The sequence below is a fragment of the Manduca sexta genome, unplaced genomic scaffold, assembly GCF_014839805.1.
Source record: "Manduca sexta isolate Smith_Timp_Sample1 unplaced genomic scaffold, JHU_Msex_v1.0 HiC_scaffold_393, whole genome shotgun sequence".
Taxonomy (NCBI): Eukaryota; Metazoa; Arthropoda; class Insecta; order Lepidoptera; family Sphingidae; genus Manduca; species Manduca sexta.
In genome coordinates, this window is record NW_023595052.1 from 1 (window position 1) to 14,424 (window position 14,424).

A 14,424-nucleotide genomic window follows, 5' to 3' on the forward strand; every position below is an offset into this window, starting at 1 on the left:
AGATTATGGCAGAATTACACCCTGTGTGGTGGTCACTACTATTTATGGGTACAATAACGCCTATTCTAATTTATATTACTTGACCAGTTTGAAGTTAGTTGCAAATGGTATTGTAGCTGTTGTCAAGGTAAAAGATTACTACCAGGACTTACTGAGTTAGGTCTAGAAGGTGGCTGATAAAAGTAACTTTAAAGCTAGTTACAATTATTGGATTTCAGTGTATGTTTGCGTATTACGTCAAATAGAAGCATATTAAACAAAAAACTTGGTTGAATAAAGGAATGAGGGAGTAAATAGCTTTAAAGTTAGCTATAGAAAATAATATTCACCTTATAACTAGCGGTTATTAACAGATTTTAGTTTTTCCTGAATAAAAACATGCTGGGATTGAAAATTACTAATATTTATTAGCCATGTTCCACTTTCACTTGTAAAACTAAAAGAAAAACATTTACACAATACCTGTATTGTAACTGCAATATTTATTACCTGAGATTTGTACCCCGTCAAAACTCTCAAAATTCAGGTTTCGGTTCAATTCCAATCTTAATATATTGACCGTGTTTTCAGCCTTCTTTATTAATTCTTCTACTGGAAGATTTATGCGTCCAATTCTATACATTCTTCTTTTATTTTGTATCTGCGATGGAATTTGCAATTCTTCCGTCTCGTCTTACAATAACTTAAAAACATATCATTATCATCATTATAGATGACTTGCTTAAATGTTAGAATAGAAAAAATATTTTTCCTTTACATGATTTGATTGTCCACTAAAAATACAGTAAACTTCTAGAACTAAATTGTCTTCCTAACAAATTGATTATTTTGACATTTGAATTTTGTTAGTTTTGACAACATTGATGATGCATTACTTTTAGTAGAAAGACGTCTTATTCTAATTTGTAACATACGTGATGCGTCTCTCCCTCTCTACCTGCAAAATGTATATTGAGCTTTAAAATAGGTATATAAAACAAGACAAGAAAAATAACACACAACAACTTAGTAATTTTATTAAAAAATGTTTGGAAATGAATAGAAAGGAACTGATTTTTGAACGCGTGAATTCAATATATTTCTTTGGTTTGTTGCTCCATCGTTAAAATCTCAGATTAAAAATCGTCGTTTTGGCGTGATTAGCTATGTCACTGTCACTGTAAAACTGTCAAATAAAAAAATTGAGTCTATATATCACGGGTATCAAACAGACCCGTTTAACTCGGCGTAAAAAGTAACACAATAGCGATGAGCAGCTATCTCACTTTTCACGATTTTTCCATACATTTAATGAATCGTTCCTTAAATGTCTCTTTCTACACAACGTCCTTTATTAGTGTGTGTATTATAGTATAAGCTGTCATTCGATCGCAAATAAGCGTCTCTAATCTCGGATTCTGAAACGACGCGTAGCGCCATTTTTATTGTGGTTAACCTTTAACCGCTGCTTTGAAATTGAATTTTCCGTCGCAATTCGCTATTTTGATTTGAAGGCGGTTTTCATTTATTTATTATCTAATTATAGTGCTTTATTGTGTGTGAATGTTTTTGTAAACAGTATATTATAAAAGCAATCATTTAGTGTTTACCAGTTTAAACGTGTAATTGTTTTTTTCGTATAGTTTGATTTATTTGATAATATAATGGTTTATAAGTGCTCTGTTCGGGTGCAGTACTCGAGGCCGAGGTATTAAATATTATAGTGTGCCGTTCACAAATAAAAAAGGTGGGAAGAGTGGTTAAGTTTATGTCCATTCCTACAAAATTATCCTCCTACTCAACGCGAAAACATTCGTTTTTGTCATAAACATTTTATTCCCGAACATATAAAACAGAATCTAAGATTAACACCTAATGCGATTCCTTTAGTAAACTTAGGAAATACAGATAAATATAAAGTTACAAACCGAGATTTGATATTAGAAATTGAACCCACTAGTAGCATTACTGAACCCTTTATTTTTAAAGTAGTTAACCCTTCTGAACTTAATCGACCCACTATAGAGCAAAATTGTTCTATCATACAAGAACATCAAAGTTCTGAGCTGTCTAGCACGGTATCAATTCATGCTTCATTGAATGAAGCAAATAGTAGTACTCAACTCAATTTACTCCCAATATACCTCACAATACGCAATACCCAATATGTATAACCCCTTCCACATCAACCACCATTGCTGTGTGTAATGAGCACAAATTAAAAGTCACAGCCTAGTTAAACGTAGATTAACTAATCGTATTAGATTAAATTCAATGAATGTACCCCTCGTAAACGAATTTTACGCTCTTCAATTCACATTTTAAAGAATAAATTACGTCTCTTGCAATCAAGGTATAAAAAGTTAAAGACTAGATTTGACCTTCATGCACCAAAACAAAGGTGTTCTTGAAAAAATATAACATTTTGAGTACATATGGGAAATTATTAGTAGATTCACAATTACGTTTGACTGGTAATTCATTAAAAGGTCGCCGTTACACAGACTCAGAAAAAGTTTTTGCTTTATCATTATATAAGTTAAGCCCTAAGTGCTATAGATTTTACGAAAACATTTAGCATTACCATGTAAATCGAATTAATTCTCTACTCAGCAATATTCCTTTGAGGCCTGGTATTAATGACTTTATATTTCAACATTTGGCAGATGCTGCCTTGGATAAACCATAATAGACAGGCAATGCACATTAATGTTTGATGAAATGTCCATTAAAAAACACTTAAATTTTAATTTCTTTACTGGGGTCATTGAAGGTTTTGAAGATATAGGTTCTGGCAAACGCACAAACAATGTGGCTGATAAAGCTTTAGTTTTTATGTTACGGGGTTTGTTTTCTCCTTGGAAAATTCAATTGCATTTTATTTTGCTCGAGATGGGGTTAAAACATTTGTTTTAAAAATATTATTAAAGAAATAGTATTAGCAGTTTTAAATCTGGATTCATAGTAAGAGCTACAATCAGTGACCAAGGTTCTGCCAATGTTGCTGCTATTAAGTCATTAATATCAGATTCTAATGCTGAACTCCTACGTAGTAACAAATATACCAATGACATCTGTTATAAAATCGGCCCCAACTGTACCATATCTATGATGTACCTCATTTATTGAAATGTTTTCGCAATAATTTTCAGAAAAAACCTACTCATTGGCAACCAAAGGGCAAAGTGGGAGTATATTGAGAGACTTTATAAAGTGGATGGTTTTGGTGGCAGAGCAAGAAGCACCAAACTTACTGAGAAGCACATAAATCCAACTTCATATGACAAAATGAAGGTAAATAAATATACATTGTTCTATCACAGTTCTGTTTACAAGTCTTGACTGATTGATAAAAGATTGAAATCCTCCCTTATTTAAGCATGATTATTGTACTTTGATAATTGCTCCTAATATACTTTTCAATATTGACATTATTAAAATTACCCTTATACAAACTCTAATTGGCCTAACTGGCATCATATTTATTGTGCTGCTTCAAATAATAATGCATCAACTGTAGGCATAGGAGTTTGTCACCTACAAATTAATATTATAAAAAAACCTCCTGGACTGGATTTATTTTGTCGACAGCTGCCATAACAGTTGATAACAGGTCAAATAATGCCATATGAATAGAACTGTGCTTATGAAAACCTTTTAGATCAGCACAGAATAATTTATGTTTTTCGAAATATGAGTAATGAGCACAGTTAGTCTGTAAATTACTTTCCCAATAACTTTTGAAAATTACGAATTTTTGCTATAACCATAAAAAACATTATAGACCTATAATTCTTCATATTACTTTTGGAATATAATATATTCATTATCCATAAATGTTATGTTGCTTTCAATAATATTAACAAAAATTCTTCATATTACTTTTGTATAATAATATATTCATTATTCATAAATGTTATGTTGTTTTCAATAATATTAACAAAATAATAAATAAATTCATCTATGCATTGTCTGTGAGATTTGTATATGTGATTATTTTTTATGTTCGTTATTGACTCTTGATACTTGTAGTATGAATTTGTTAATTATTTGCCATGCAGCTTTAAACTTATTTTTGGAGTTATTTATGAAATTATTATTTTGGGCTTTTTGAGTTATCTTTATGATTTTTCTATAAAGTGTAGAGTATTTTTAAACAATCAGTCTATTTTTTCAATTCGGTTTAAATCTATATTCCCATAATGTCATGTCGTGTGCCAAATATGATACATCTACCTTATATCACCGCCTTATTTTACTTGAAATCCATCCTTGTTCTTTTAACCATGACATAATAAATAAAACTTTATGTATATTCATCATACAGAATCATGTAAAAAAATATATATTATTTATAGATTTAAAGAACACTTATAATGAGATGCATGCATTTATCACTTAAAGCAACAATATTAGTTAGTCTTTGTTACTCTTCGCGATAATATGTAACTTAAGGTTATAGCTTAAGGTCCATTTTTCATACATTTTGTTTAATACGACGAAATTTTAAAGGCCGAAATATCCAATGCATATTAATTATTTTTACGTTTTTCTTTCAACTGCGAGAACTAATCACTAACTAGACGTGAATTTAAATTCTTTACTTGTCAATACTTGTTTAGTTACCCAGATTAAAGGTGAAACAAAATGTATGAAAAATGGACCTTAAGCTATAACCTTAAGTAAATTATTAAAAGTATCACTGTCTTTCACATTGTTCGACAATTTATTAGACAGCTGTGCACCAGGGTCGTAGCTTAGCGGGGGGTGAGTGGTGGTGGGCTACCTTAAAATACTAATGCAATACCTTAATAATCAACTATAACAAACTAAACATTTTCCATTTCTTATAACGAAGCCTAACAAACTAGATGCTTTTTAATTATATATTCCATATGTGGAATCCTCTAATGAATGAGTCCTCTAAATTGCTCAGTAACAATTTGACATCGTCGGGAGAATTAATGGACTTCAGGATCTTTAGGTCATCAGCAAACATGAAAGGTGTGGAATGATGCAAGCAATTGATAATGTCATTTATGAACATATTAAAAATAACAGTCCCAAATGGGAGCCCTGTGGGCACCCCAGAAGCAATATGATGGAAATTGGAACTAAAACCATTAAGAACCACATGGTAAGTGCGACCAGTAAGATAAGATTGAAACCATTCATACATGTGCCAAGAGTACCCATACCGGATAACTTCTGCAGCAAGAGTTCGTGAAAAACGTTGTCAAAAGCCTTACTGAAATTTGTATATATTACATCAGTTTGCATGTTATTGTCTAAGACTTCTGAAAGCAACTCAGTAAAAGAGACCAAATTAGTGCTTGTTGAGCGAAATTTAACAAAACCATGTTGGTGTTCAGTTAAAATGGTTTGAAGTAAGCTTCCAGATATGGAAATACTACAAATTCAAACAATTTTGCCATAGTAAAAAAATAGAAATCGGTCGATAGTTGGACATTAATGTGTTATTGCCCGACTTGTGTATCGGCACCACTCTAGCTACCTTCCATTTCTTTGGAAAAATTCCGGTTTTCAGTGATTTTTATAGATTTTACAAAGTGGACTAGTCAGATTTCTTGTTCATGCAACAATAAAATTTGGTGGAATATTGTCTGGGCCAGAACCTTTGCTTATATCAAGAGTCTTAAGTTTACGTGAAACTTCATTAAGTGTGATGTGCAACGACGTAAAACTACGAGTCCAAGTCCGAGGAGTAACTCGCACAGCTATCCATGAAAATGATAAGAAAAAATTCGGGTTAGCATCGACATTCGACTCCATTAGTATCTTTCTCGTACACTGATGCAAAGTGCGAAGCAAATACATATTTCAACTTCTTTGGAACTAACTTGATTACCATCGGACATCGAAGCTGGGAGAAAGCAAGATCCTCTTCTTTTGGCCTTGATGAATGACCAAAAATGATTACATAAAAATTTGGAATATTGTCTGGGCCAGAACCTTTGCTTATATCAAGAGTCTTAAGTTTACGTGAAACTTCATTAAGTGTGATGTGCAACGACGTAAAACTACGAGTCCAAGTCCGAGGAGTAACTCGCACAGCTATCCATGAAATGATAAGAAAAATTCGGGTTAGCATCGACATTCGACTCCATTAGTATCTTTCTCGTACACTGATGCAAAGTGCGAAGCAAACATATTACATATTTCAACTTCTTTGGAACTAACTTGATTACCATCGGACATCGAAGCTGGGAGAAAGCAAGATCCTCTTCTTTTGGCCTTGATGAATGACCAAAAATGATTATAAAAATTTTAAATATTATCTTCTATACTTTCAAGATAATGTATTATAACATTTATTTAATAAGGATCTGCAACTCTCTCTGAGTAATTTAAATTCTATTCCATTTAACGGGTTCTTAAAAATTTATAGCATTGCCGAAACTTATTTTTTTTCTCAACATACATATGAGGTTGCGATTAAACCCAACCGGATACTTGTTACTTCTTAGTTTAAATTTAGGTACATAAAGTTGGATAGTCTCATGTAAAATACCGTAGAATTTAGTGAGCATATCATTGACGCCGTTGTGACCAAGTACCTTTTCCCAATCTACATTATCGAGATGTTTCCCAATAGCATCGTAATCGCCTTTCGTATTCTCGCATCGTATCTATGGGCGCAAATTTATATTTAGTGATTATATTATTATGAAAAAGTCTAGAATATTAAAGAATGATATTTAAATAAGTATTTACAACCGCAATTCTGTTATTTATTAAGTTTCAGAATAAATTAGAAACTGTATTGACTATTTGAGTGTTTGGAAAATAATGGATATTTATTTATATCATTATTTAATTGTTTATGTAATCTAAACGTCTAAAGTAAATTCAATTAGAATTGTTAATATTATCCTGATTTCTATATCATTGTTTTAATCTATAAGTAAAAATATTCACACCTTGTTAATAGCGGCATCTGTTAGAAAATAATGTAAAATAATAGTTTGCTTACTTAAAAAGTTATTTATGTAAAGTAATATTATATCTAATTATGTAAAATTCATTATAATATTAATTTTGAATATTCAGCTATAACCTACGATTTATTGTACAGTAATTTTAATTATTTTTCTAAAAAGGAAGTTGCAGTTAAATTCACTATGACTCAATTGGATTATATAAAGCCTGGTCATTTTAAATTCACTTCACTTGTGTTCCAAGATCAAGAGAGAATAAACCAACCAATATTAAGTTTGTGTTTTCATTATAATGGACTCCGAACACGTGGATACTGGCTTATCTCCGACATATCCATAATCAGATTTCTTTATTTAATTTCGTTACCATATCAATCAATGAATCAATTCATTTATTTTGCAAATATGGGTACCTTAAGTATTAGGTGGTGTATTTTATAACATAGCGTCTTACCATATTTAGGCGAATGACGTGCAAAATTACAATATAAAGTTAAGCTAAAATAACAATTTAATATTAATATAGTATATTAATATAGTATAGCATTAGGTAGGTATGATAATATAATATAATCTATCACAGTTGTTACAAATTGTTACACAAAATTATTCCTGTAAATATTCTCTTATATAATAATATGTCTTATCAATTAAAAAGGTTTTTAATTTACGTTTAAATATATCTATGTTTTCTATGTTTACAATACAACTTGTAATTTATTATATTATATTCTTGGACCCATGCAGATACCGCTCTTATCTAATAGAGCTGTATTGTTAGGTGGCATTTTTATTTCGTTTGCTATAATATTTAGTGTACATAATATATGTAGGTTTCTTTTTACAAATATTGAAATTTCGTATATAAATAAACTAGTTAATGTAAGAATTTTTCCTTAAGTTCCTTCCAGTTTTAAGTTGCAGTACACCTGGAGCCCTAAAAATCGTATGGCTTCTGCCTGTAAGTGATAATTTATAGAAAGCAATTTAGTTGCTGACCTATTCTTGAAAAAAAAAAATAAGATAATGATTTCTTATATTTACGCGAATGTTAGACATTGAAATTAAACTAATTTTCGGATTCTATCGCGGTGTTCGTATTTTATTTTCTCCCGACGTTTCGAAGACTTTGCAGCCTTCATGGCCACGGGGGGGACCATGAAGGCTGCAAAACGTCGGGAGAAAATAAAATACGAACACCGCGATAGAATCCGAAAATTAGTTTAATTTCAAAAATAAGATGTTTTACTTTAAATTAATTTATAAATGGTTTTCTGTAAGCCAATTCACAATGTCCTCTAATGCCTTATTTACTCTAGCCTCTAGTAATAACTGAGTTTTCTCAGAGAATAGTACCGTACTATCATCAGGAAATAAAATTATATCATCATTACTGATCCTTTTCCTTTCATGTTTCCAATAAATCGTATTCTGTGATTAAATTAACCACTTTCCCCAACTTGAAATTGGCATAATGTACAACAATTGTCATAAAAAAACCTTAATATAATATGTTAAATTGCCGTATTCTTGTGAAAGTATTGGCCAGAATATCAATTTCTTTGGGCCATTTAATTAAATATCTTTAAGCTCATAACAGATTAAATAATCATACCATGATTAAAATCGTTCATTTATTAATTTACTAATATATTATTTATATTATTAACATTTCAGGTCAAATTTGCAGCCCAAGTTTTTAGCCGGCAAGTGGCTACATCACTAGAAATCCAGATGAAGTCTCTGCTATCTCTCCAGGATCATGATTACATAAGTTTAAATGAAGACATTGGAAATGGTTTGTTCACAGCAGAAATTCTTCTTTTATAAATAATTTGTTTGATAGTTTAAATGGTTTTGGTCATTATGGGAATAAGTTAAAACATGCTCTTTCATATAATTCGGAGCACATTGCATTCTGGAATGATGCTGTGAAAAAGCTAGCTTCAATGCGCTTTGACGCTTCCAATGAAAGGGAAAGGAAGCCTTTATCACTGAAGCATTTTGAACATAATATAAAAACAATAAAACATTTGTGGTCAGATCTGCTGAGAATTGATGGTGTTAAATTTTTAAGTCTTAGACGTCTTAATCAAGATCCGATAGAAAACTTTTTTGGTCAAATAAGGGCACATGGTAATTTTAGTACAAATCCTAATTGTACTCATTTTGTATCGGCTTTTAAAACCTTGTTGATTAACAACATTACTACCGGTAAATCTTTATACACTAATTGTTCTGATGATGATGACAAAATGTTGGGAACATTAAAACATTTAGTCAGCCACCAAAAATATGGTTCATACACTGATAGTCTTCAATGTAATGAAACTAACTTTATAGAAATTTCTATACCTAACGAGAATATATTCCAACATAAGTCTGTACCATATATTGCTGGTGCAGTTTGTCGTTTTTTGATGTCCAATTTGAACTGCAAAGATTGTGATAATTGTACAAAAGCACTATTATCTCAGAGAGAGTCATTTCACGAATTAATTAATTTAAGAGAATATAGTTCCAATGTAGATAGGTTATGTTATCCTTCTAATAATTTTAGTCAAATGGTCTGGCAGAGTATTTACATTATTGACAAGATGATGCCATTTCTTTGCAGTGTTTATATTTATTCTGACTTAATAAGTAATTTAATAAAATATATTGACACTACTTGGTACAACTGTAATATTCACAAAACGGCTGTTATTAAAGCTTTTGGTCCTACATAGTTAGAATGCAAGTTAAGCAGTGGTGTATTAATTTTAATAATAGAATGAATAATATTGATTCAAGGCCTAAAGATATAGAAATGGAAACTCTAATCCGTGAGAAAGTCACAAAAGGATTGAGTTATAGATCACAAAGAAGGCGTAGTTCCTAATCTCACTTAATTAAAGTTCTTCATAGTATTTTGTCCACAATTATTACGATTTTTGCAAATGAAATTGATGTTTTTTAAAGTGTATTACCCACATTTTTGTGGTTTTAAATTAGCTATTATGCTTTCTGTTTATTGTATAAAATCATAGTAGTTTTTAAAATAATCTTCATTATGGTGACTGTTAAGCAAATAGTTGTTAAAATCTTATATACATAATTATGCTTGTACAACCTAAAATGAGCCTACCAGATAATTGTCAAGTAAATAAATTACATTTCTACAAAAAGTATTATGTGTATGTTTCCCAAATTGTTCATATTTTTATTGATTTACATTGTGCAGAATTAGTAATTTTACCTTTAATTTAATATTATATTTTCATTATAATGTATTCAACATTTTCTGTATTTTGTAGCATTTTTAGTAGCAAATGTGCCATTATATGATATTGCAAAATGTTAAATTATGCATGGAATGCTTTTCGTGAGAGAATAATCATATTCAAATAAATTCTTAGTTTTGTGTTGTTAGATTAGTTATTATACCTAATGCATAGTGTATAATAGTGAATAGCTTAAGTATGGCTCTTTATATTGTGTAAAATTATAGTGCTAGTCTTCACAATTATCTTAATTTTGCTAACTGTTAAGCAAGCCGTTGTTAAAATCTCATATGCATAATTATGCTTGAACACGGTAAAATAAAAATGTTTATGTTTCCAAAATAGTTCATATTTCTATTCATTTACTATGTACAAAAATATTAATTTTACCTTTTTATTTAAAATCATGTTTTCAATATAAAATATCTAACATTTTTGTCCTTTTGTAGTAATTTTTCTTTCAAATGTGCCACTAGTCAGTCATTGTATTGTCATTATTTTTAATTTTATGTAAATTGTTACTGTTAAATTTATATGCAATCCAATTTTGTTTCTTGTAAGTTATTGTTGATTTATATGACAAAATATTAATAAGTGGAAGACAACCAAAAATCATGTTGTTGCATTTGCCTTTATAATATTGAATTGTAATGATGAAAATTAAAATTATGTTGGTAAATGTAAGCGGCTGAACGGTGTGCACTATTTATGTATTTGCTTTATGCCAGTCCATGTTTTTAATCCGTGCACCACCTTATATAAGCTATGTGACTACTTTGTATACAACATCTATAAAAAATATTTGGTAATTGATGACAAAAAAAATAAGCCCGGAGTTTCTTTTCTGCCTTTTCTTCTTCGGGTAGTCATCTCTTAGGTAGCTAGTGAAAGGCTGGTGGATTAGCTAGGTAGGGGCCTATATTGTATTCTTCGACGGCGAAGATCGTGATGCATTCCTTTTATTTTATTAAGATTATATCATATACCTTTTGTCCTGTCGGCCCGAGCTGACTTCTTTCGTTTTTTTATCCTTTATATATCAATTATTTTTAAATTTTAGCGTCTGTAGTGACTCAGTGGTTTGTTCATTAATTTATTTGATTTGTTTTAAACGTATCATAAGTACAGCAATAACTTTGTTTACCTATATTTTATTTTATTGAACAGAAAATGCAATTATACGGGCTGCAATTTTAAGTAAAAATTATTTTCGCTGGCTATCGGTAGATTCTGAAATTATGGTAAATTGGGCGTGAAAAGTAATGAAAACATTACTAATAAATCTTTATATTTAGATAAGAAAAGTTGTTTTATTTTATTTGTCAATATTTTAAATGGGTAAACACGTGACACTACATTTACGCCGTGTACTCACTGTAGCAAATCGATAACCGATTTTTTGTATTAGTGTGAAACCAGCCTAAGCACATCCTTAATTATTTAAAAATCGGTATATTCGGAAAAATATCGATTTTCAATACGGCTACGTCTCTAGTACTACGGCCATATTTATTTTTCAACATAACCTGTGTGTAAGTGAGAATAATAAGGGTCATAGGTTTTTCACCCGGGAAAGAAAGAGAGTTCCAACTATTCATGAATTAATTGTATAACATAATATAGACATGAAACGCATGCTAGTGTGGGTTTCCTTATCGTGTTAAAATCAATGTATGAAGTTAACCGTCTCTCTAGTTTATTGGTCTCTGGTGTCAAGTAAATTTTGTTTAAATAGCTGTATAATGTGGATAGTTCTCATTTTATAATTTTACTATTTTATTTGGAAGTAAAGACTGGAGTGTAATTTTTATACTTGATTGGCTTATACATTTATGTGATAAGAACCGTTTATTTAGTAGTTTAACAGGCCTTTACAATTGTTTTATTTAGCTTAATTATTGATCTATTAATTGCTCAGAATAAAAATATGAGTTACTGCAATAGTAATAGTTCTATTTCTTCCATAAAATCCTATAGTCCAAAAATACAGGGTCTCGAATCGACTTTACAACAAAGTATTGTGCATTTTAAAGGTAATCAGTTTTCAAATAATTTACTCTTTAAGGAAACAAAGTATAAAAATATCTCGAATAGAAAACAAAGTAATCTCAGTTAGTTTATAACATTTAAATAATAGTTTTCCCACAAGATAAAAAGTTTCTCTAAGAGGGTTACTTTTTATTTTGATTGTATAAATGTTTTTTGTATGAAGAGTGACAGATACGTCTAGTCCAATATTTTGTTTATATTCTATAACTAGCTTTTGCCCGCGGCTCCGCCCGCGTTATAAAGTTTTTCAGGCTAAAGTTTTCCGTTATAAAAGTAGTAGTTTCCTGGGAGCCTCTCAAACTGTCTCCATACCAAATTTCATCTTAATACGTTGAGTAGTTTTTGAGTTTAACACGTTCAGGCAGACAGATGCAGCGGGGGACTTTGTTTTATAGTATATTTTTTAAAACTTTTTAAGAGGAATAATCTCGTCATACATCATTGTTGCATAACTTTAACCGTTTACGCAGCGCACGCAACGGAAGCTCTCAAAACTAATAATTTTTCCCCGTTTTTGCAACATGTTTCATTACTGCTCCGCTCTGATTGGTCATAGCGTGATGATATATAGCCTATAGCACTCCAGGAACAAAGGGCTATCCAACACAAAAAGATTTTTTCAGTTCAAACACGGTAGTTCCTGAGATTAGCCATTACTGCTCCGCTCCTATTAGTCATAGCGTGATGACATATAGCCTATAGCACTCCAGGAACAAAGTGCTATCCAACACAAAAATATTTTTTCAGTTCGATCTGATAGTTCCTGAGATTAGCCATTACTGCTCCGCTCCTATTGGTCATAGCGTGATGATATATACCCCATAGTACTCCACCAACAAAGAACTATCCAACACAAAAATATTTTTTCAGTTTGAACCGGTAGTACTTGAGATTAGCCATTACTGCTCCGCTCCTATTGGTCATAGCGTGATGATATATAGCCTATAGCACTCCAGGAACAAAGTGCTATCCAACACAAATATATTTTTTTCAGTTCGATCTGATAGTTCCTGAGATTAGCCATTACTGCTCCGCTCCTATTGGTCATAGCGTGATGATATATAGCCTATAGCACTACACTAATAAAGAGCTATCCAACACAAAAGAATTTTTCAGTTCGAACCGGTAGTTCCTGAGATTAGTCATTACTGCTCCGCTCCTATTGGTCATAGCGTGATGATATATAGCCTATAGCGCTCCACGAACAAAGGGCTATCCAACACAAAAATAATTTTTCAGTTTGGACCGGTAGTTCCTGAGATTAGCCATTACTGCCCCGCTCCTATTGGGTATAGCGTGATGATATATAGCCTATAGCACTCCACGAACAAAGGGCTATCCAACGCAAAAAGAATTTTTCAATTTGGACTGGTAGTTCCTGAGATTAGCGCGTTCAAACAAACAAACAAACAAACAAACAAACTCTTCAGCTTTATATAATAGTATAGATTACTTACATCTTTTTTTTTTTTCAGAAATTGTACTAGATTTTGAACAACTTTATATTGAGTCAGAAAATTTTAAAACACAGCTTCAATTGCAGAAACAGATGTGCGAAAGGTAATTTATTACAAAAATACAATGTTATATACAAAAAATAAAAACCAATAAATTGTAAGTCACTTATAAAATTGTATTTTTTTAAAATGATTTTAGTAAAACCTGTAGAAGCTCTGATGAGTTGAAGAAAGATCTTGAAACTAAAAACAACATTTTGCAAGCACTTGGTGAGTATATTCATAATTAAAAAACCATTAACTAAATGTGATAATGTTTTAAAAACATTGAAGAACTCGCCCATCTAATTTATCAATCATTGAGAAATGTAAATATTATTATTAAAGTATGTTTAATTGGTTATTAAAGACTGCTGGGTACAGGAGATTTTGTATAGGCAAACCATTGGGACATTATGCAGAAACCATTCTCGTTAGTCAATGAGTGTACTGTACTGTGTGTAATGTAGTAAACCCAAACATGTGGTAACGGAGTTTTACAGAAACCAAATATGTATGTTTGGTATTTATAATATATATAACTTGCAGAATTTTTTGATATGTCTGATTGAAAGACCAGGTATATTCAGATTTATCAAATTTTCTTGTATACACTTTCTCTTGCATCTCCGTTAGTATATGGTATATCCCATGAACTTGGGTAGCTTCAATACATTT

At 30.9% G+C, this 14,424-nt stretch overlaps 1 protein-coding gene across 4 annotated transcripts; it reads left to right on the forward strand.

The window, feature by feature from the left end:
- Window positions 1–2,900: 2,900 nt before the first annotated feature.
- LOC119193305 lies at window positions 2,901–13,950 on the forward strand. Of its 4 annotated transcripts, none has more exons than XR_005113907.1 (5): window positions 3,104–3,273; window positions 4,955–5,116; window positions 8,616–12,234; window positions 13,726–13,810; window positions 13,907–13,950. XR_005113907.1 is itself a non-coding variant. In XM_037446903.1 (3 exons), the coding sequence occupies exons 1-3, from the start codon at window positions 3,268–3,270 to the stop codon at window positions 8,766–8,768; spliced, it is 312 nt and encodes a 103-aa protein (XP_037302800.1). In that variant the 5' UTR covers window positions 2,902–3,267; the 3' UTR covers window positions 8,769–10,545. The 4 variants fall into 4 exon arrangements, 1 of the variants encoding a protein (XP_037302800.1); XR_005113909.1 differs by having other exon boundaries at window positions 3,105–3,273; window positions 4,916–5,116; XR_005113908.1 differs by lacking the exon at window positions 4,955–5,116 and having other exon boundaries at window positions 2,901–3,273.
- The last annotated feature ends 474 nt before the right edge of the window (window positions 13,951–14,424 follow it).